Source organism: Silene latifolia, chromosome 10 (genome assembly GCF_048544455.1).
Source record: "Silene latifolia isolate original U9 population chromosome 10, ASM4854445v1, whole genome shotgun sequence".
NCBI lineage: Eukaryota > Viridiplantae > Streptophyta > Magnoliopsida > Caryophyllales > Caryophyllaceae > Silene > Silene latifolia.
The window spans coordinates 112,352,255-112,377,035 of NC_133535.1; the positions used below are offsets into that span (position 1 = coordinate 112,352,255).

Below are 24,781 nucleotides of genomic sequence, written 5' to 3' on the forward strand. Positions count from 1 at the left end.
AGTGGAATGAACTTGAACACTCAGAAAGGCTCCTCTACTAAATCTTCTCCTATACCATAATCATATCACACAATTACACATTGCACAACCCCCATATTCCCAATTCCGTAAATGTACAGTAACCCCAACGAATACAAATAACATAGAATAGAACTTACCAACAGTAGGATGAAGAATTATACGCAAGGACTCCGAAGATTTCACAAACAACAAGGCTATGGGATTATTAGGGAGTGATTAGGGAGAGATTAGGGTTGACGTAGAAATGATGAAGTTGAAATGATGTTTTGAAAACTGACGCGGGATATAAAATAATCTTAAACACTCCCTAATCAAACCGTCAAAATAATACTCGCTAGACCGAATACTCGGTCGAGTAAAGTTATACTCGGCCGAGTATCCGCTACTCGGTCGAGTATTCACTATACTCGGTCGAGTATTCATCGGCAGAACCAAAACAACTCACAACAACAGCACTACTCGGCCGAGTAGGCTCTACTCGGTCGAGTAGTCACCAAAGAAAATCCGTAGTATTACAGTATCTGTCTTATGCATATTTATTTATGGCAAAATAAATCCCTTTTTAATCCGTCTTAAATACTTCCTTCAACCGACCCACCTCATGAAACCTTCCTATACTCTCGTAACTTCCCATCTACCTCTCTCTCTCTCATCAAATAAACCACAAAAATCAACCATAACCCTAAACCTCTTCGCCGGCGGCCATGGCCAAGAGGAAAACCCAATCCACCACCACCAAAGCAACGGCCATCCCCAAAAACACTACCACCACCAGATCTAAAGCTGCCTTCACCAAAACCGCCAACAACACTCCTCCCTCCGACATCCCCGAAGCCCAAATTAAACCCGACACCACTCCTTCACCAGAAAATGACATCATACCCGTCAACACCTCTCCCAAATCCAAAATCCCAACTTCAAAACCCAACCCTTCACCCTCTTCTGTATCCACCCGCTCGAAAAAATCGCATGCAATTGAAACTGAGCCGCCAGTCACGGAAGACGAGGAGCCGTTCACTACTCCACCGGATTCGAGGAACACCAAACCCATAGTCACCAAAGCAACAAGAACTCGAAAGGGGGTAAGCAAAGGGTTTATCATAAATGAACCTATGGAGCGCGAGACCCGAGAGGAAATTCCAGTTGTGTTGGGTAAAGAGAAAGGAAAAGTAGTGGAGGAAGAGGATATTTGTGATGAATATTGGGATGATGGCTTTGATGATGATGTTCTTAAGGGTGATTTCAAAGCAAAGGGCCGATCTTTAAAACGCAAGCTGGCTAAAGCTGATTCGGATGATGATGATGACATCCATGGTGTATCCGCTACTCTTTGCACCTCGGTTGATACAGACCGAGTTATTGAAATTCTGAAAAGTGTGGGACTGTCGAAGACGGCTTTACAGCATTGTATTCGCCTATGTGAGCACTCTATTCTTCCGGGTCGCTACTATCCGCAACATTGGCTAAAATCTGAGCAGGCTTTTAATTTTTTCTTGGAAATACTTAAAGCTCAAAACTGGGTTGGTATGTTTTCTATTTATACTGTGGTTTTTGTTCCTGAAATTCTTCAATTCTACCAGTCTGTTACCGTTCATACTTCTGGTGATTTCTTAACTGCGGTAGTTAATGGGAAGTCCTTTATGGTTAGTACTGAAGAGGTCGCCCGAATGTTTAACATTCCCAATACGGGTCTTGAATTGTCTGATTCGAGTGGTTGGCCTCCAATAGAAGGACTTGGCTCTCTGGTTGTCTTGCGATATTTTGACCCGTCTGCCACTGAGGACACCCGTATTCCTCCTAGTCGTTTGGATGGACCACATCAGTTCTTGTTTAATTGCATTCGTCGCACTATTTTACCCCGCACACACTCTCGCGGTTATTGCTCTATTCCTGATCTGTTGGTTCTGTTTTGTCTAATGACGGGGAGGCCTGTAAACTTGGCTTCTATCATGTTTTTCCACATAAAGGAAGTTGCAGCTGAAGTACAGAAGGGTGTAATAGCTGTCACTAAGAAGAAGTCGAGGAAGGGAGCTCAGACGAAAAGAGAGCTTCCGTATGGTATGTGGTTGACCCATATCATGTAGCAGAAGAAAGTATTGCCTACTGATGGATACTGTGTTTCTATGAAGGATTGTATGACGAATGGGTTGCTGGGTCAAATGCATCTTCGCATTGTTGATGATAAGCTGGTTGGGTGGAGTGGAGATGGCTATGCAGGGGCAGGTTGCAGTTCTGGTGGTCTTCGTGGTGTCACATCTCAGTTGAGGGCTCTTTATGACATCCTGGCTGGTCGCTTGGGGACAATTACAGACGACCTCGAGCTTATCAAATTTTTCCTTACCCCACTCCTGGCATTACCTGACCTTCTTGAGCGTCTTATAGCTCGTCTACCCCCTCCACCTTGATTTGCCTTGACCTCACCCTTTTATTTTGCTTGTGCTTTCTTATGCTAAGTCTGTACGTTTAATACTCTTTCTAATGGTTGGTACTAGCTACGATGATGTCTATTTTAACTGTGTCCGGTAGCTGCATTAAGGCCTCCCTGACTGTGGTAATCTGCGCTGACACTTATTTGATCGTTCCTCTCCTTTTGATGATGTCAAGAGGGGGGAAATTTAGGACTTATAATACTTAGTAGCTATCTGTTTAGACCATTAATTGTGACGATCTTTTTCACTGCGTTCTAATGAACTCACTGCGTTCTAATGAACTTTAGTTTAGCTTTTAAACTGATCGTATTGTTTCCTATTTCTACTGTTATTGTCTTGGATATTCTTGAATGATTGCAGGGGTATTCCGATATTGAGGGGGAACTTTTTCAAAGGGACTTGCCATCATCAAAGGGGGAATTTATTGGACCTATTATATTGATGATGACAAGTCCTCCATTTTTATATCCCCGCTAAATTAATGGTATATGCTAGATGTATGTATGGCAGGCCCACAAGTACATTTGTTCGGAAGAGAAGACGGATGGAGCATTGGATCAAGTTTTGGATTGTGTCTAGTAAAGTGTAAGAGTATAAAGCCTGTGTTTACTCTTCTTGATCGGTTCATTAAATCACGGCTTATTATATTTGACAAAGGGATTTTAAAAATATAATTTTACCATATAGTTTTGACCAAAAATATTTTGTTGAAAACTTTCTCTTTTGGTGCTAAATAATATCTTTTTGTTTGTTGAGAAATTTGTGTTTAACAAACATCAAATATAACGTATAAGATGGTAAAAAAGAATTTATTTGAGTGGTGTTTGTTACCTAACAAAAAGGATGTGATTTGGTCAAATATTTGGGAAATTATTTTGTCAATAAAATCTTTCTGATAGTGCTTAACGCGTGGAAGAGATTTCACACCAAACTTTCTATATAAAAAGCAAGGGTTGACCATTAGAAAAGATTAACCGAAAAAATCATCAAGAGCTTTGAGAGATCTGTACGTAAACATATTATTTTCGGTCAACTGTGTTTTTCAAGCTTATTCTTGCAAATTGCTTTTCACGTTTTCAAACTCGTCATTTGCAAAATTAGTTTAAGCCGTGTTTTATAAAATCGTACACAAGTTCTTATATTCATAAGGATATTTTGTTCTCCATTGTTCCGATTGTTGGACCATATAAGGAGACAATTTGTGTTGTAATTTTCTCTTTTGTGAGAGAGTGTTTTTGGGGTACGGGGTTGTACTCGGGTTGCACGATCGGAGTAGATCGTGGGGATTTTCTTTGTAATCGAGTTTGGTTATAAAGAAAATATTAATAAGAGAGATGGTGGACGTAAACCTTTAGAGAGTAGGTCGAACCACGTTAAAAATCGCGTGTCTCTTGCTTTCTTTTATTTCATTTGCCTTTGATTTTATTTGTTTTCATTTTTGGTTCACGCATTTGTTCAAACAAACAATACAGCACAACTCTGATTGTTTGAACAGTCACCGAGCCTGTTCAATTGGCCTGTGTATTGTTTCAGATGGAAATTCGTGAACGATCTTTTGCCTTAATTTCGCCTTAATTTTAAAAAGAGTACTTAATTCACCCCCTCCCCCTCTTAAGTACCGGATCGATAAACTCAACAATGTTTTTAGTGTAGACCATCCTGTTTAGTTCGGATTCGAGTAGGGTAGAACCACTAGAGCGGTAAAGCTCTCCCTCATGACTTTTAAACACTACTGCATTTCCAGGGCTCAAACACGAGACCTCTGGTTAAGCTAGACCAACCCCTTGCATGTTGACCTCTGATTAAATCTGCACTTACTAAGAAGATTTAAGTAACACAAATTTTCATTTAAGACGAGCACTATTTATTTAAGTTGACGTAAGTAAGGAACTCCCTCCCTTATAGATAGCAAAACGGAGCATATATTTAACTGTGTCAAAGTGGCATATAATGACAAAAAGAAAAAAAATATATAAAGTGTAATGTTAAACACGGTCCAGATTGAATTTAAAAAAAAAAAACGTTTTTAAATGTGAATTGTTTTTTTTTTATCTATAACATTTGATTTAAATCGGATTTTCAAGATGAGTAAGATTACTAAATAGGCAAAGCTCTTTCTCATAAATATTACTCCCTATACTGCATTTTTAGGGTTTGCCCTCAAAATTTTTAATCAAGTTATAACAAACCCGTTAGTTTTTTTTTTTTTTTTTTTTTGGTCTAAACCATCCGGTAATCTGAACCACATTGGGCCGACTAATCCGGATTTCGGGGCGTGTCCAAGGATTACGGTATTTAAACTCCTCTCAATCGCAGTTGTGGAGGATCGATCCGCAGACCTCCCTACCAAGCGCAGCCCCATGCTACCACTGCGCCAACCAACGATTGGTAACAAACCCGTTAGTTGAAAAGGTCGCGTTACCCCTCAAAAAAAAAGGTCGTGTTACGGAGTATGAAGAGCAAACCACTTGTTTTACGCTGAAATTGCAAAATTTTGCTACGTACCGACCATCACTACTTAAAGTAGAGCAGTAGGTCGTCATAAGGGAGAATTTGTGAAAGTAGAGACATGCGCAAACATCGATTATTGTACCAAATCCGTTAGTTTTTTTTTTTGGTGAAGTGTACCAAATCCGTTTGGTGAGTGACTTTAGTTAGCATTTGATATGATTTTGATTGATGATCAATTATTGATGATTAGTTGTTAATCACATTATTCATGTTTATAATTAACTATTCCTAATTATTTATTTATCTTTTTTATTATTTATCAAATAATTTAATTAAAGATAAATAAATGATTGAGACGAATGTGAAGAAACCCAATAAGTCTCACATGTGGGTATTGTATCACATCGATAAAAGAGGAGTGTTTACCAATTCACTCCTTTTGTTTCGGTCATTTGTTGTCATTTTCCTTTTTGGGTGTCTCAGTCAATTGTTGTCTTTTCTAGTATTTTAAGAATGAACTTGATGAGCAATTTGATCATTCACATTCAATTTGTTCCACTTGTCATTTAATAATTGACCTCCTTCTCTTTCCTTGATCTTTGTGCCAAAACCAAATGACAACAATTGACCGGGACGGAAGGAGTATTAGTAAAGGGGCTACTCCATTTATTGTCAACTCACCAACTGGTTTTAGAGTGAAACTTTCTTGGGCTTATAAAGCGGACTCTCTCTCCTTCATTTGGGTGCGGCCAATTTAACACGGAGTATTTAACATTTCTTAAGATACACTAATTATGTTTAAATTTCTATTCTGTTTACCAAGTTTGTTTGTTACTACACTAACAATGAAAATGAGATAAATTTTGGAGAAAAGGGGACAATAAAAATGGTATAAAAAGATTATTTTATATACGGATAGACTTGTAAAAAGACTATTAATTTTAATTTCTTTTTTTCAAAAACTAGGAACTTTATTCATCCGAACTTGCCAAATAAAAAAGCATCGTACAAAAGTAAGAATAGCCACTATAAACTCAAGAGTTTAAGCTGTCAATTATCTCGTCAGTACAAGTTCTCTACTACTCAACATCATGACTGACACTCACAATAAACTCATCAGTATGCAATGAGCCACTTAAAATCCTTTTGGTCTTCTGAGTTTTAACCCAACCAAGCATTGTATATAGTTGTAGTCTTGTAGATAACCCAGTATCTGCGGCTTTCAAATGACGCCCGTTGATAATCAGACAACATGATGTCTTCGATAAAGGTGCGTAGACTCAATATTTCATGAGACAGTTCTTTCCGAAACTCTCGGACAAGATTTTTTAATATCTAAAATGTTTTCTACATGTCACAAGTTTCGAAATGACACTAACTAGAGTCAAAACTAAGTCCAAAATGTGAAACTTGAGTCGGAATTTGCAATATAAATGAAACCAAGATTGAATAGTTCCTCTTGGTGAACGGTGTCCCAAAGGCAAATGCTATATATATATTGAATGTTTACAGCGCACCATTTTTTAAAAACAGTATTCTTTCTATCGCTTTCAAGATAAGCCTCTTACAATGGGCAACAAAAATGATTAAAAAAAAAAAAATTAATGGACTACATTTGAGACAACTCCAAAGGGCAAAACATAAATATTTACAGGGCACTCAAGTAAAATAAGAAAATCTTCTAAGATAATCTTCGACTAGAATATTCTGTGACTACCAGTATATAGTATTTACCATATACAATAAGACAGCCGAATGAACAACTCTCTGAGCCATGGCGTTTGACTCTATCGCATACAAGCGTCAAATGATGTTTACTACTCTCATGGCACACAGCTGAAGTATGAAGTCGCCCGCACAAAAAAAAGGAAGAAAGACAAAGTTGACAACTAAATCATTGGCAAAGCGTCTCGCCATATGTTACCCAATGCACAAAGTTGTCCGAATATTCTTCTAGCACAGAATTGCCAGCCTTGTTGCAAGATAGTTCTGGGTCTGTCGGCTCTCTTCCCTGTGATGAATTTGAACACATTAATTATGCCCCGGCATCTAAGAAATTACTAACACTTAATGTGTAAATACTAAATAGCTATCACGATATTATCATATACCGACACTTAAATGTGTAGATACTAAATAGCTATCATGATATTATCATGTATGAATATTCAAATACGGGATATTGAAAAGCAACTTATTCAGTAATTAGGCTTTGTAAAGCAAATTCAAGTATAAGTGGATTTGGCGATCAGGACATATATCGTAGCAAATTTCATGCAGATACTCAGGAATCCACGCATCACTTGTAAACACCTTTTAAGCTATGGGAAGTCTTGCTTTAAACACAAATACACAAAACGTTAAGAGGATTCTCCTAAACCATTGCGTAGTCAACCACAAAATGATCATCTACTACATGCACATCATAAATGTATTACTGAAACCATTACAACAACATTACCCAAATGCATCGAGGGCTTTCGCATCACCCCAGATGGCATGGTAAGGAGGATTGGGTGAAAGTAGTCTTACCCTAGTGTAAACAACAAAAAGACATTGTTTCTGTATGACCCAAATGAAAATAATTGCCAACAAAAGGAATGCTGTCTTTAGTGAGCAATTTTGTCTTATACCGTCGTGATTTAAAACCATTAAATAGTAAAATAAAAGCACTGACCTTCATCCCAGACCCAAATTGACTACTCGATGGGGTCCCCAACACTCCATTCATAACATTATCTGATGACAGCCCAGCTACTGGAGAGCTTGTAAACGTTGACCTGTGGTGATTGAAAAGGGATAAAAATTTAAAAATTACGCATATTGTGGTAATACAAACTACCACAATATAAAAATTTAAAAATTAGAGCTTGATTACACAGTCCTACTCAATCTAGTGCCTCTACCATTACGCATACGGTGTTCAGAAATGTGAGACTTTTCGGAATGTTGTTCATCCTCTTAATACAAACTACCACAATTTCACAAACTTGGATCCTACTCAGAAAGACTGAATACTCTCTAGAAGATAAGCCAAAGATCTAATTTCAACATGATTATAATTTATATATCTTCCTTTCTATTCAACACTTCCACAGTTCCACTATCAAAGCATAAAATCAAATGCTACTTCGTTTTTCATACACAGGTTTTAGCATAAGCATTGCTATTCGAAGATGTTACTCATAATTTAAAAAATGTGTCCATACTCTCCATAGGAATTAGTGAGAAAAATGGCTCTGGTTATTTCTCACGAGATTTCACTCATTTCACTCGACATCTTAATAGTAGGGCGCAGAAACAGTTCATCATGTATGCAAGAAATGTTGGTACTTTGATATACGCAGCCTAAGTTTTGTTTGCCAAAACGCCGATGTTGCCTGAAACTTCTGCTGGATAGAGCTCACCCACATATATCAGTCATAAGAATAATTCAAGGTTGTGCAAACGACAACAGAGAATCAAATTTTAAAAGAACAGAGTCGATTGTGCCCAAAGATGATATGCATGGTTTGAAAGTAAATCAGACAGTATAATGTAGGAAAGAAGACTTGGGCTAGGCTCTATTGTTGATGTAGAGACATAAAATCAATTTGCAGCCATTGGCAGAATAAAAGAGCATAGGATGTCAACTAAAATGACACAAAGGTGCCAGTTCAGAGGAGCAGCTGGCGCTAAGTCCACGATAAAGCATAAACTGAAAAAGTAGTCCCCCCCTAAGTTATTACTTCATCCTAACAAAATGATGAGGGCAAAAGGCAAACTACAATGCCATGACAGCATGATACCTTATTAAGAACAACTGGAATTTCTAGCTACACATGACTAGACCAAAAATGACAATAGTTCGAGAAGAGGAAATAGTACCTTTCATATGACTCTTCCTCGCATGAATTTCCAGAAGAAGAAAGCCATTCCAAGTCTACAAAATTTGAGCAGTCTAATGAATCCAACCGTTCATGAATGTTGACATGATTGTTTTCGACATACTGTTCTCGTTGTACATCTCCAAAGAACTGCTTTCGGGGCATAGATTTTGTATACCTGTGGCAAAGAATATTAGAGAAGTTTAATACTTGAGTAGACGAATGCATACGAAAAAAATGTCGAACGTCGGAAACACAAAGACCAAAGAACTGCTTTCGGGGCATAGATTTTGTATATGCTTTCTTTTGTTGTTAATATTGTTACTTTTATTGCATTCGTTATTACTACGGTTACTTTCACTACATCCCGTGGGAATAATATAAATGGGATGGAGGCATGGAGCGAGCATAAGTTTTTAAAAGTTAACAAGAGATCTGAGTAAAAACAACTTAGTGCCATTGTAAAAACAGTTATTTTCTAAATTTGACATTCCAAAATATTTTTTTTCTATAATTGCCACTTCAAAATACTCATTACTTGGTTAATTACCATTGGTTACTTTTGTTACCTACTAGGGCAGGTTAACCTAACTACACTTGTAATTATTCATTTTTTTTATCACTTTGGAAAATTTTAATCAATGATATATTTTGAAAGTGTTTGCCTAACCCTCATAATATAAGAATTATAAGCCTAGCAATATACTTTTAGTTTCTACGACTATTTTTAGTGAGATTTTCAAATCCTAGATATACGTCTATCCTTGAATCAAGTCTTTCGTATTGGAATGTATTCATTTGTGAATAAGATTCTTGATGTTCTTTATATTCAAACTCGGTGATGTAACATTAATAAATTTGAACATTTTCTTCAAGCCTAAGCGAACATTGCGCAATGTATGCAATATTGCCACAACTTTATTTCAAACTTTGCCGAAACTTAGCTTGAGTGGGGTTTATATTAGATTTGTTCGAACATATTTTTATATCCGATCTTTAATAATTTTACTAACATATAGACACCCAAAAAAAAGGAAACTTCATAATTCTCTTAACATAATATAAGTGATATTTTAGTAACGTTGACAATATAGTTTCACACAAATTGAATTTTTGAGAGCGCATATCTATATAGGAGAAAAACTTCTTTTGGTATACCATTTTTGGTATTTAGTTTTATCATATTTATATTTTAAAATTTTATAGATTTTACTATAAGTAATAGCTTCTGAAATTTTGACCATCATATAGGTTGACTTGTTATAGTAGGAGAAAAACTTCTTTTAGTACCATTTTATGGCATTTTCATAGCTTAAACATGCTTAGTAGTGGCATTGTCAGAAAAAATAATAGTGGCAATTTTACAAAAAAGATGATTTTAGAGTGGCATTAGGTGCTTTTATCTCCAAGAGATCTCATAGTGCTCCAAATCCACATCCGAGGATGACACAAGCATAATGCTTGTTTGACAACTTCAAAATAGTCAGCTCAAGCCAACACGATCCAGCAATCAAAGAAAATCTATCCTTTAAATCCATGTGTTTGTTCAGTTATTTTCAAGTTCTTTCAGGCTTGGAGAAGAAACTTAATCTATCCTTTAAATCCACTGACAAGTCACAACATCCTTATCTCAGCTACGTGAAGTAGCATCATGAATTCATGACACAGCTAGTTACATCAACGTGGTAAATCTTCCCTAATAAGCAAAATGACCAAAAAAAAGTGGGTCAAGTTATCAACATGGCAAATCTTCCCTAATAAGCAAAATGAACAAAAAAAAGTGATCAAATTATCACGCCACCTAAAAATTATCACCCAATTTAACCAAAGCAACAAAAGACATAAACCTATAACATGATGGAACATTTATGGAAAGGAGGAATGAATAACCTGCAATAGGATGTATCACTTTCTGATGCTGATATGTCTGGAGATGACTCCACCAGAAGCCTGTTAGAATCTTCAGATGAAATGGGGAAAACATAGTTTGAAAAATTTTCTCGCCGCATATTCGAAGATGAAATAGGTGAGCTGCTTTCACGGAGAATGCTTCCATCGGACCAACACCTTTTGAACGATGACCTAATAGAAGTTATATAGATAGTTAACATCCCTTAGTAAAACCTTGTGTCCTGGTAAAAATTCACCCTTCTACTTATGCACGAGAATAACCAAGGAGATATGAGAATGTAAGAAATAATATGTAATGGCCTCCCACTTATTAAGAAGAAAAAACACTGATTCATGATTCTAGATGCATTCCACAATGCGTACAACTAATTCACTAAGCAGCCACACGTTTGTAAGTTTTCCACTGTGATGTCACCATATTTTATGGCGCATTACACATGAATCTTATGTCAAATCGGCACGAGTTGCGGTGGCAGAATATGCCTGCAAAATGGCATTTTAACGTAACATTGGCACAACTATTTAACTTCCATCAATGAAGGACATCATATGACATTTCATAATCAATAAGCGAAAATCTAAATATTAACTTTAAATTGTCGCTGCCTTGTTTATAAAGCACATTTCATAATTTATCATCTATGAGGGCTCCGATAAAGCACAAAGGTGTTCTTTGGACCCAGATGTCTTGATCGCTTTAGAATAACTTATAGTTACAGGCCTATATAGTCATCTTAGAATCTTGAACTAATAAAGCATATACTCCATATTCTTGAAAATTTATCATTGTAAACAGCATGAATAGTATGCTGGCTACACAAGGAATGCAATAACTAGCATCCATTACGTAGCCATATTAAATTATCAACCAAACTGAACACTATTAAAAGTAGCTATTAAAAATTTTACCACTAAAGATCCAATATTCGACAAATAAAAAGAAACGCAGCAGCTTAAGGCTTCCTATATAGCCCTATTCATGTCCATGAGCTATAAGTACCTTTCAGTTTCCTTATGTTCTGATTGCACATTTCTCCTAGAATCACAATCATGATCCGAGCCTAACTCCCACACTGAAGGTTTGCCACTCTGAGGTTGAAAATTCCCCAAAAATCTGCAGGAGTTTGTTTCCATGAGATAAGCAAAGAACTGCGTGTGTAATAATTTTCTAGAGCAGCAGAAAACTTTGGCAATCTTCCAGGATTTTGATCACAAACCAAACTTTTATTAATTGTTTCATGCCTTATATTACTTTCAGGGCCAGATACTCAGGTACATTTAAAAATTAATTAGGTATGGAAAAGTGAGCAATGTTAGAAACCTACATTATTAGAAAACTTATTTAGAAAAAAAAAACATAAAGCTTACACATTTATAGCATTCTGCTTATCTGCATCCATGTATGCATTGCTGTAATACCGCTGAAGAGTTCTGAAGAATTCCTGAGATTGAGTCGCTGCTTTCCATTGACCCCTTCTTTGAGAAAATATCTACAAATACAAGACGGAAAATATAGCCACTTATCTATTTTGCCACTTAAGTTATCTTCTTGTATCAGGGAGGGAAGGGTGGAGTAAAATTTAAATAAAAGTTTGGAATCCAGGAGAGCAGTTTTTGCTCCTGTTTAATAAGATAATTTTCTTCTGCGTGATTAGTTTTCCTTTTTAGAGGGATATCAAAGACTAATGGGAAGAACATTGGAAACGAAGGAAGCAAAAAAGAACTGCTCGTTGAGGGCCATGCAAAGTATACCTTGTTATGAGCGGCAGACCCTCCATACTGATGGGCAAGAGTATCTCCCATATTCTCATAGATACTCATTAACTCATTCGCCAAAGGAGAATCAAGGTCTATCCTTGGGATATCTACCATGTCTAAAGCATGAAGCTGATGGCCAAGAGCAGCCAATCCATAAGCAAATTGCGCAACATTTGTCCGATCCAGGCAATCTATGCAATTGGTCCTCAGAACACCATTTTGAAACATTGTCTTTTTCTCAGCAATATCTCCACTAGCTTCACGATCAACAGTATCTCTTTCAATGACATCAACATGTTCATGTGAAAATTCATGATCCACCTGCTGGGAAAAGCTACTTGTGCCAGCATTCCTGCATCAAAGATCACCCTTACACTCTAGAAACCAAGACAAACAGAAAATAGACTTAAACTAGAGACTGATCATCCAGCAGTTCACATACAAAAGTTTAGCCAAATGTGATAAACTTAAACAAATAGATAATCATACATACAAAATAGATGAATAAAGTCCTGTAAGCAGCAAAATCGAAGAGATGTACATAGCAACAAACAGAATGGATTTAAAAAAATGACCATACTACAAGATAAGTACATATTACAGATAAGACCCTGCAAAAAGTAATAAATCAAATCAGATAGAAACAAAAGAAGGTCCTTGCTCACGCCAAGAACAAGAGTGCATTGCGAGTAGGCAAAATACATGGCCAGATATCCCCACTAAGAGGCGGTAAAATGCAAAATCTCCGATAATCTAATTTTTAAACTGGTGGCCCACAAAATAGTTTAAGAGGATCCTAAGAGCTGATAAATGAAGAAAATGTATTACTTACCCATTTAGCTCATTAATATCACGGGAAAAAGGAACGGTCAACAAAAATTTATGGAACTAATAACTACCTTTTTCGATTTTCCGGTGACATAGTTTCTATTTATATATCCTACATAAACACAAAGTTTGGTAGGATGACACTGAAAAAGCATTTGCTTCCAACATGGAAAAACTGAGATTTATTTGCATAAATATTTCTGAAAATACTCAAGGACTATATTTTCGTTATGATCTCCTGGAGACAGAAAACATATGCAGTAACTTTACAGACATCCGCCCGTCCCCCACCTTCCCGTGCTTTCAACGTAGGGGTAGGGGTAAGGATGCATGCATATGGCCCTCCTTACCCTACCAGCTAGAGCTATCGAGGGCTATCGAGGTAATGTATTGTTGTTGCATTGAAGGAGTTTACGGACTTTTCACCTTGATCTTGAAAGTCGCCATACAGAAATAAAGTCCTTGATATACATGAAAAGGGTTTTATTGCATAAATAGTGAAGGAGGCGGTACCAGATGTAAAATTGGGTTCTACAATTCCTACCTTCTTTTCATTAAAGAATCTTATGCTTAAATATCATGTGAATATTTGAGAAAAGAATTATCTACCTATCTTATGTTACAGGGAGAAAATAACAAGTCATATATATTGGTAATATGAAAAAAAAAACTCTTTAAACAAGTGGATTTGAATGCCATATTTAAGCCTCAGGTCAAGGGAAGAGACATTGGTGAGAAAGGGGTGATGTAAAGCGGAAGGGTAAAAATAATGGATAGATTCTTCAACTTACAAAGGGTTGAATATGTCCGTGCCTCCTGAAAGAACGAAATTTAATGACTCGAATAAATCACGCTAATCTCAAACAAGAACAAAAAAAATTTCTTAAGAATCCTCACAATTATTTATTAATCACAACCCTATGTTACTCCGAATCTTCTTATTACCACGCATACCCGTGTCCGACACTACTCTCGGACATGGGTATGACACTTGGACACTAGATTTTAAGCCGAAATATGCGGAATTTCATAAAAAAAATCGAGTTCGACACTTGATACGCGGATACTTCTAAACAAGTCTTGAGTAACATAAATCACAACAGACACAGACACATCTAATAAGGAGGATACAAGCTCCCTTAAAATAGTAGCCAAATTATGCAGAAAATTACTTCTTAAATATACTAGAATGACGAAATCCTACCACACCTCAAGTTAGCAAAATATGAGATAAGAAAACATGATAATCCTAAGCAAACCAAATTAGTTTATTCTATCATAGCATATCTACTAAAGATATTCATCTGTCCAAATCATATCCTTCAACATAACGCATCGTAATTCTCCTACATCATAGACTGATTCATAGTCTCCTTTTTGAAAAGATTCGACCTTGAATCCAATATGATTTTAGTAGGTGTCAAAAAGATAGCATCCATGATCAATAATAAGCACAAATTAGATAATTTGATCACCATCCATGTACCATACTTCCTTTTCTGTTGTCCATCCGACCTCCCTCACGCTTAATCTTTGGTCCATCGTGACTTATTGCACATAATTCATATCTGTTTTCACCTTCTTTCTTGTGAAAGTGCTCAAAATAAATGTAATTTTCTCATCTACCCACAGAGCTCATCATCTCTATATTTCTCAAGATATTCATGTGAAGGCCCACCTTCTTGAAAAATATCACCATACTCATCATCAAAGATAGGTAGCGGCTTTCTTGAAAATCATTTCATCTTCATCATGAAGGATGGTAATTCTGGTTCTCTGGATTTAACGAATTATTATCCCAGGAGGAAAATTTGATTCTTTTTTTTCTTCTTCCTTCTTGATCATTTCAATAGGTTTTGATAGAAGCCTAGATCGTAATCCATAACTCCGAACTTATTGTGCTCATGCTTAGACGTATGATCGAAAGAAAATTTTTAAAGAGCAAGTTTTCAACCCTCCATGTCAGCCAAGAAGAGTTGATGCATCAAAGTATTACAACGCACAAATGTTTCAAACCATGCAAATGAAGAAATTTGTTTAACCTAGTTATGAGGCCAATTTGATGTAAATCGGAAACGTAAAATAAAGGATAGATTATTCAACTCACAAAGAGTTGAATAAGTTGTAGCTATAACACACACACACACAAGTCTTCACAAAAAAGTGAGATTTAGTGACTTGAATTAATCAAACATATCTCAATTAAGAACAAAAGATTTTCCTTAAGAATCCTCTCAATTAGTTAATAATCACAACACATCCACCTAATAAAAAGGATACAAAGTCCCTTTAAATTGCACTCTAATCACACAGAAATAAACTCCTTAATAATTAGAAAAAAAGGAAATTTTACCATAACTCAAGTTAGGAAAATACTGACATAATGGAACATTGGAACATAATAATCCTAGCAAACTAAACTGCTTTATTCTACCATATCTACTAAAGATATGAGCTTCTACTAATAATATCTTTACCCACAACACGTCCGGAATGCTCCTGCATCATGGGGCACAAGAGAGAACATAAGAAGAAGAGAGAGAAGGAGACATGCCTTTACAGTGAGTTCTACTGAAGAGAAGTTATCTGAAGGAAACAAATCATGTAAAGCACGGTCCACGATATATATTACATTATTGCAGCAAAATATACCACTCTCATGTAACAACCAGCAATAAAAACCAAACTAGACCATTCCTTTTCTATCCCAATGAAGATAAGCACAGCAAACTAAAAATTTTGAGGATTTATGAAAAAATATTAGGCCCGAAAAACTTGTTGGTATAAGAGTAAATAAAACAAGGAGATTGGCTTACGTGAGAGGGATGCTTGAAGATTCGCAAGTCCCGGAGGCAGGAAGTTGACAATAAAAGAATCCTGTTAGTGTCAGTGCATATGCAGCAAGTTTCCCAAGGAGGACCAGGACGTTTGCTTTGCTGGAAAAAGAAAGAAAAATAACACCCGTGTATCTTTCAATAAAGATCAAAGTCCTCAAACCACCATTGACTAAAAAAAACGCCAAAAAAAAAAAAAAAAAAAAAAAAAAACAAAAGAAAAAAGAGAAGCATTTGTGAACATACAAAAACAAAATATCAAAAGAAAAAAGACGGAATAGCAGCAAAAAAGTGAGACAATTACCTTCGTGAGTGTTTATTTAGGTCCCAATGCAAGAACTTCAAGCGCTTTTCGTCGGGTAAATCTCTATTGATACACTCAATGGCATTTGCAAACTCCGCACGGAGAATAGACTCTCGCGGCCTTCTCTCTACTGTCTGTTCGAAGAAGAGAAAGCTAATATAATCAGATGCTTTTGTGAATGTAGTCGTGTACCAATATCAGAGGCGGTTCTAGGATTTGATGGACGGGGGTGCGTAAAAATTTTTAACTATGAAAATATGGAGTTATATGAGAAAAAAAAAATTGTTTAATTGGACAAAATGTATGGTAATATAACATTAAATAAAAATTGTTCAATGCAAGGATAGAACCCATGACCTCTAACTAAGAAATAGTCTTAATAACCGCTAGACCCACATAATTAATGTGCTCCATTACTAAAGAATATTGTAATTATTTTTCGGGAAAGGGGGTGCAGATGAACCCCATGCACCCCCGCCAGAAACGCCTCTGACCAATATTGAATAGAACTTCAATGACTCTCACAGTTAACTCCATGATGTAATAGAAGTAACAGACGTTACTCGAACTTGAAAAGAAGTATCCGATACAAGGAGTGCGCAAGGTGTCAGACTCAGCGATTTGTCATAACCATGTGGAAGTGTCGAGGCCACTTCGAGGGTATGGACACAGGTACGCCATGTAATATGAAGATAAGTAATGAGGATAAGGTGCGAGTCTCTGACACCGTTAGCCACGAGAGAGAAATATTCAGGAGGGTTCAAGTATTTCAATTTAAGGAATTGAAGAGATTAATTTAATAGTCTCCCTTCACCCTCCAAATCCACCCCCAGAAAAAAGAAAAAAGAAAAATGAAAAAGAAAAAGCTCCAGATACTCATTTATAGAATGAATAATTCGTCAGTATCCCAACAATTATTTTGCCATGAAAAGGTAAGAGTACTTTCTTATATCATCTTTGTGGGAGAGGATGGGAATGGCTGAAGTCAGCTGCAAAGATAATATGTTAACACTGATCAAACACAAGAACAATTAAATACATACCTTGATCAAGTTCAAAATGATTATTGGGTTGCCGTATCTCATGGCAAGATTTTCGAAATGTAGCCTTGTGGCTTCGTAGTTCAGATCTTTCTTCGACACTAAAAAGTAAAATTCAAAACAAGGAATTTTTCAGCAAGCCAACAGGTAATAAAATGGATTGGAGAAACAGCAACAAGCTGGCAAAATTCATGAATAACAAAATCAGGGTAATAGCAGCATCAGCTGTGCCACAAGTAAGGAAATTGATTTCCCAAAATCACAACATAATGAGTATAGTTTTGAAGATACTAAAACGATTGTACATCTAATAATGCTAAAAAGAGTGAGATTACCAAGATACAAAATAATACAATGAAATTGAGATAAACATACATATTATATCTGGCTTGAGATTTAGGCGTGATGTTTCCTGTGACCAGAAAAGGGGAATAGAGCCACGGTTCTGGACAATAGAACTAATTTGCACAGGGGATCCTTCAGGAATATCCTCTAACACAATTTGCTCTGTTTCAACGTCATTTGCTACTCGTCCCTTCTCATTTACTCCGCGTTTAAGATACCTAATCGATGCGACGAAAAAAGAACTAAATATGACAAGAGCCTATACACATTTCACTTCCAGTTCAAGATAAATGCTAAAATTAGTTGGAAAGAGAGCCATTACTCCACGTTTAAGATACCTAATAGAGGAAAGTACTCAATACGACAAGAGCCTATACAAGTTTCACTTTCAGTTTAAGATAAACGCTAAAAATTAGTTGGAAACTGGAAAGAGAGCCATTAACTCCACATGTAATATGGTAAGATACCCAATATAGGCAACAGAACAAAAGATTGTAAGCGCCTACAGGAGAGCCACTCTTTGTTTATCATATTGCATGCATATGATCAGATAAAGGTTGAATTAAATAGATATGAATAAGTAAGAATCCATTAGATTACAATCCAAACAAATTTAGACCCTACAATACGTGGGACTGAAGGGAGGAGAAAAGATGGTCAAATTTTATAGCAGAGGGGGTAAAAAAAAGTTCAAAAGTGCAAATTAAACGAAGCAAACAACTTTACTGCCAACCTTGTCCCTGCATAATGGCGCGAACGCCTTGCTATAAGAGTAAGACTGAAATACCGCCCATCTACAGATAGTGTATCCTGAATTAGGTAGACAAGACAAGTCAGAACAGACGAATAGAACACAGACAACGGACATACAGCAAGATGACAATAGTGAATTTGAAATACAAGAACATCTTCATAAAACCTCAAGGGTTCCTGTAAATGATGAATTAAGGAGCGCTCAATGTACGCAGCCTTACTCCTAAGACACAAAGAATCTGTTTCTAGATGACTCATAATGAAATTGCATCAAATGACTATTTCACAATTTAAAATTTTTAAAATTAAAAAAAGGAACTTGATATAGAGAGTGACCGTGAGGTCACGGTGTTGCTTTGTGACCGTGAGGTCACGGGTTCAGGTCCTTGGAGCGGCCTCTTGCCAAAATGGCAAGGGAAGGCTTGCCCCAATTACACCCTTGTGGTGGGACCCTTCCCCGGACCCTCGCCTAGCAGGGACGCCATCGTGCACCGGGCTGCCCTTTAAAAAAAGGAACTTGATATAGAGAGTCATTTTTCCTTATCACATAACAATCCAAAACAAAAGAATAGTAAATCTTTGGCTCGGTGCCTCTATTAGTAATAGAAACCAATGTAAGACAAAAAGAAAATCTCCGGCTTAGCCATCAGCAACATCTCAGACCACATCAAGTTCACGTAATTACGTCCTGGTTTAAACATGATGAGACTCATGACAATAAATGAGGTGAGAACAAGTCACCACTAACCTGCCTAAAAAAGCCATATACCAATGCAACAGTCCATCGAGTGTTTTGAAGATGATTCCTTATTCCACGAGTCAAAAATTCATTCCAGACGAACATAGTTTCGTAGACAATCTGACCCGTCTCTCTGTCCCATAGATTTTTCTGCAGAGTGCGCATGACATTGTATGAATAGCTATAAAAGAAGTCCTTCGTAAGATCAACCATGCATAGAAGCTTCTTATATCTGCACCAAAGACACAGATGTTAGCAATATAGTCTTAAGATTTGAACAGCGGGTTTTTGACACAGCTAGTGTAAGGAGAGAAAACACTCCAAGTGGATTAATCGAATTTTTGGTCTTCATATGGGCATCTTTTCATAACTATATAATATTAAATACACAAACTGCATTCTCGAATTGTAAAAAGCCGTTTCTGATAGTGGTAAGCTGTACAGGGGAAATGCAAACTTGATAGAAATCAAGTTAAATTTATTCCCTAATAATACTTGCTCAACATGGGTAGCTTTCTCATTTTAACTTTTTCAGTGGAAGGTTCTGTATGTCAGAACCGTTCTCTTTACCCCATTTGGAACAGGGGTCTCTTAAGAGGCATTGAGATAGTGATGAATATTGACGGCCATGATGAAGTTTCAGTTCAACTACTACGCGGTACCAGAAATGGTATAGCCAAGACAAAAGTTTACAAATTTAAGAAATATCTCACTGTAATCACTAAGACCTTTTGACGAACTGCTGACTGGAAAAAAAAATTTGAGCACCAATGATAAAGAAAGACAAGAGAAAAAAGTAACTTTATAATCTATGTTGCTTAATATGAAAAGAGAAATTAGAGATGTAGTCTTAATGTACCTGTTTTCATTTCTACACACCGGCATATTTGCTCGCTCGGTTGAATTCGGAAGCAGAATCAGCTCACTTTTAGAAATAGCATAGATCGTATGGCCACATATCGCACCAACTTCCCTCCGTTTGGTAATTAAGAGCATATAGTAAGGTCCAAGAAATTTAATAAACCCTAAACGGAGAATAAACAAGTGTTTATTATTTATCTTAATAGGAAAGAGTCGTAATTGGCTGAACTTACATGAAAAAAAAAATGGACATACCAACAATTCCATAGCAAATAGTAACAAATTTCAGGCCACCAATACACTTATTCCCTTCATTGATCCGCCTTATAAGGTCATTGCATTCAATTTCAGAGTATGTAGTAGGATCTTCCCGAAGATCCAGCTCAGATGGTTCTGACCTACTAATTGTTAAAACTCGCCAATACCTCCTACTCTTGTCCCTTCCTATCATGTAGAAATTCTACACATTGACGAACAAAGAAAAAAAAACATCTAAGTACAAACGATCAGATAGGAGACAGTTGCATAAAGATACAATTATGCTTTGCCGCAAGCTACATGAAAACAGATGACATAAACATGTTCACAAACTTGAGACCAAAAAAGTAGCCTAACAGGGAATTATTATTAAATTTTAGAGATGGTTGAGCTCTATACACCCAGAGAATCTTGAACTTGACTTTAGTAAATACTCATCAATCAAACTAAAGGAGCTACGGGCCATGAAAATAATAATTTAGTACTCAATACTCATCAATATGACCCGACCCGCTTTGACCCGACCCCGTAACCAACCAGAGTGACCCGATTGCCACCTCTAGAACTGCCTACGGCTAATATAAGCTACGATGAGATAAACAAGGATAGAGCCTTCCAGACAGCTAATTGTTTATTGTCTTAACTCTCAATTCATCATTATAAGCAATTTACATTTGCTTGCTGGTAATCGCATCATACAAACTGCAACAAGGCCGTTTTCAATTTTAGGTCGAGTACAAAGAGAACATGTATAACATTTTATAGTCGCCCGCACAATCTCCACATTAATTCCAGACCCCTATCTTGATTTTGAAGGCATTCTCTTCAATAAATCGTATTAACTTCACTTTCCTCCATTCGACACTCAATAGTAAGATATGACTTTCAACGTGATAAATACTCTTTTAAATTGTCCTAGACTAAATTCTAGGGTTAAATCTAACATTGAAAGGCGTATCCACTTTCCAGGCTTATGCCGGGAAAATCAAAGGCCAAAGTAGTTAGGTTTCTTTCAAACATAATTCATAACTCCCTTCATCCCAATTGATAAATTTTTTTCCTTATCAGTATTTAGTAAATCCCACTTAATTATTTACACTTCCATTTTTGCAACTTTTAAGTGTACAAAAATACCAAACTATTTTTCATTTTTCCAACAAACAAACCCAAGTACAGTATGGGAGCCAATTTTACAATAACAAAGCCCACCCCTACCTACACCGTCAACCTTGTACCACCTTCGGGACCAATCATCACTTCCACAATCCTCTCCTCCTCTCCTCCTCTCACAGACCAACAGCACATCCCTCCCTCACCCTCACAATTTCAATTTTCAACCACATAAGTCTCAAGCCCAGGATCCCACGGGTACAACCCTGCAATACCCCAGTGTCCCTAATTGAAACAGCTATGCTAAGAAAACAACACCAAATTAGCTGCAATTCACACAGAGAAATTGATCCATAGTATGATTTAATGGGGCTGTCAGTTAACAACCCCCACCCCCCACCCCCCCACCCACCCACCATCACACACAAAAAAAACCAATGTTTCTGGTAAGCATTCAACTACGAAAGTTGCTAACTTGCCATATGCTGTTAAAGTGAAAAGTTATAAATGATAAATAGTTTCCAAATAAGCTACTTTTGAGCAAGTAGAGCTAAAAATGAAACTACTAAATGCTGCAGACCTTGTTAACCGAAGATTCTTTTAAACCAACATATAGATCTCACTAGATAACCCTAATACCACGCTGTGTGGGGTACATTGCTCCAGCTTATGTTTACCTTATGTATCGAGATACCAGCGTCACAGCCAAATGTAGTGTAGGACAGATGGACATATAATTTTAAACAATAAAATGAAGCCTTTAGCCAATTGTTAAACACGTATTTGATACTTGATACCGTGTTTCAGCACCATTGTGAAAAAACCTATAAATATTTGGTTTACCATAGCTCACTTATCATAAGGAGGAAACACTCCACTGATGGATTATACAATGTTCCAATGTCTGATTTGATCACAGTACGTCAATCTTTCCATATGCAAGTAATTTGAATTGCTTCATCAAGCGCTAGCTAGTTTCATATGCCATAATGGCAAAGCACGAATAAGTCAGTTAGTATGGATTATTCTGGTGTCAATTTCCTTTCAAGTGACGTAAGCAAACATTATGCGTATATAAGAAGGTGCCCTAAAGCATTGCCATATCAACATTTGCTTTTATATATTTACTCCGTATTTTTTATCACCTATATGCTTTGAATCTAGTACATACCGATAACCTAATAAAAAAACCCGGCAACTTGTAAACCCCCCGCAACATTACACCAGTGTCTTAAGGGCTTCCATAAATTGCAGGATAAGGGGCTTCGGAAGCCGGAAGCGTTAACCCTTTGTTCACACGATAGAGAGGTTGATCCTGGATGATCGAGCGACTCATAAGACAAAGTAAAAATAAAACATTCACACAATTCAGGAGTTCCATCAATTGTAACTCCGTTTTCCAACTTGAAAATTTCCTATCTACCTTATACAAAACCATAAAGAAAAATGATCTTCATACAATACAACTCCACTAATACAAAAAATTGTCATGCTAGAAAAAGAATTCAATAATCAACCACAACAGCAATAAATAAAAAAAAAAAGGATATTCTGAGTAACAAAAAAGGCGGTACCGATCGAGTTTCATAGAGCCTGAACTTGTGCATTATACATGGCTGAGGAGAGGAAAGAGAAGGATGGAAACTTAGGGTTTCATAATTCTGTTGAGACCCCATTTTTCCTTGGAATTCTTCCTTTTCTCTTTCTTGTTCCCCAACCTCTTCAATGGCTAAGGAATTCCCACACCTTTATAACTCAATTGTTTTCAATTCAACCCTTGAATTCCATCAAAACCCCATTTTCGTAACATTGCTTGCTTCAAAAACACCATTTCTGATTTTTCAAAAAAAAACCCACCAACAAAATTCAGCTAAATTCCCAGAAATTCAAAATTCAAAACAAAACAAAAAATATATCAAATTCCAACAGATTTCAGGTTAATTACCAGAAATCATATGGGTTGTTAAAGAGGTAAAATCCAATTATTATGTCAACTAAATCTCAGGAATTAATTTTAAAATTAGGAGGAAAAGATAGGAAATTTAGAATCAAAAATGGTTTATAATTTCTGGGTATGAGTTGAAAAATGGAGAGAATGGAAGGAGATTGAGAAAGGTGAGATCGGAAGAGGCAAAACAAACACCACAAAACTCAGCAAATTGGAATATGCCCAAATCCCACACTATTTATTTCTTTTTTCTTTATCCAACATTTAATGTTAAATTATTTTAATGTTAAATTATCTGAATTTGATTTGCTACCATTTTTTATAACTTGTACCATAAAAATAAAAGTAAAAATTAGAAATTATTTTCACAATTACACAAATAGATGTTAAACACGATCATTTAGTAACCAATTGTTTTCATTAATAATTTGTATTTGGATTCGTTTTACAACTATATTAATGTAAAACCGTCTTACATAAAACTAACTTTAATAAGTAAACCATCTTGAATAGCTCGAGGTAGCTTTCATAGTATTTTGTCATACTCATACTTAAAGATACAAAGATAAGCGTGAGTCTCTCAAAAAATGAGAATAAAGTTATGTTAAAAAGTCAAGGGACCATTTTATCAAAAATTGATTATCGGCATTAAGGCTGAATAAATAGTACGGAGTACATTTTTTTGTGACTAATTCATCATAAATAAACACAAATATGTAAGATGTAATATCTTGTTGGTTATTGATATACGTTTTTTTCGTACCCTTTGCATGTTCGTAGTGCTTCAATTTTTGAACTAGTTGTTCAATTGAATTCTTATTTTTATAATAAGCATACTTACTTTATCATTCATCGTGATCATTTTTACCAGCAAACCATTTTCCCATATTATTTGTACCCCTTTATTTAATTTTGGTATCATTTTTATTTTAAATTGAAAAATGATCTAATAATAAACTTTTGTCAAACTGTTTTTTAAAACACTTACTAATCTAAAAATGATAGTTCTGGACATAACGCATATTATTCATGATTGATATTTTGGAGAAAATGGTTTAATAAGAAAAACTTTTTAAACAATGATATAAATAAGTACTGTTTAATAATTAGTTCACTTAGTAAGGTTAGATGTATGAACGTATTGGACGAATATAAAGGTGAAATGTGTAATATTGTCTACCCAAGTTAGTCTTGTTGAAGATTGTTTTAATTGTACAATATAATTAATAATTGTAGTTGGCAATTAATAGAAAATATTATGTTAATTTTAAAATAATTTGAATGACAGTTTTTGTATTAGTGTATGATATCTTCTTTCAAATTTA

The 24,781-nt window shown here is 36.0% G+C and overlaps 1 protein-coding gene across 2 annotated transcripts; it reads right to left on the bottom strand.

Annotated features, from left to right (window-relative positions):
* Positions 1-6,364: 6,364 nt before the first annotated feature.
* On the bottom strand, positions 6,365-23,744 carry LOC141605810 (phosphoinositide phosphatase SAC4-like). 2 transcript variants are annotated; one of them, XM_074424712.1, is made up of 17 exons: positions 23,454-23,691; positions 23,083-23,341; positions 20,396-20,600; positions 20,139-20,304; positions 19,289-19,511; positions 18,521-18,597; positions 17,818-18,005; positions 17,446-17,543; positions 16,403-16,536; positions 16,081-16,200; positions 12,431-12,788; positions 12,047-12,168; positions 11,679-11,792; positions 10,658-10,849; positions 8,769-8,945; positions 7,579-7,681; positions 6,365-6,912 (listed from the first exon to the last, which is right to left on the bottom strand). In XM_074424712.1, the coding sequence occupies exons 2-17, from the start codon at positions 23,182-23,184 to the stop codon at positions 6,796-6,798; spliced, it is 2,496 nt and encodes an 831-aa protein (XP_074280813.1). In that variant the 5' UTR covers positions 23,185-23,341; positions 23,454-23,691; the 3' UTR covers positions 6,365-6,795. The 2 variants fall into 2 exon arrangements, with proteins under 2 accessions (XP_074280813.1, XP_074280812.1); XM_074424711.1 differs by having other exon boundaries at positions 23,083-23,744.
* Between the last annotated feature and the right edge of the window lie 1,037 nt (positions 23,745-24,781).

Excerpts from the sequence above, each read along its gene's own strand:
- LOC141605810 (XM_074424711.1), bottom strand. The coding sequence starts at position 23,184 with ATGGGGTCTCAACAGAATTATGAAACCCTAAGTTTCCATCCTTCTCTT. Across the intron at positions 20,601-23,082 it reads GGCTCTATGAAACTCGATCG|AATTTCTACATGATAGGAAG; the intron begins GTACCGCCTTTT and ends GTCAATGTGTAG. Across the intron at positions 18,598-19,288 it reads TATATGGCTTTTTTAGGCAG|GATACACTATCTGTAGATGG; the intron begins GTTAGTGGTGAC and ends TACCTAATTCAG.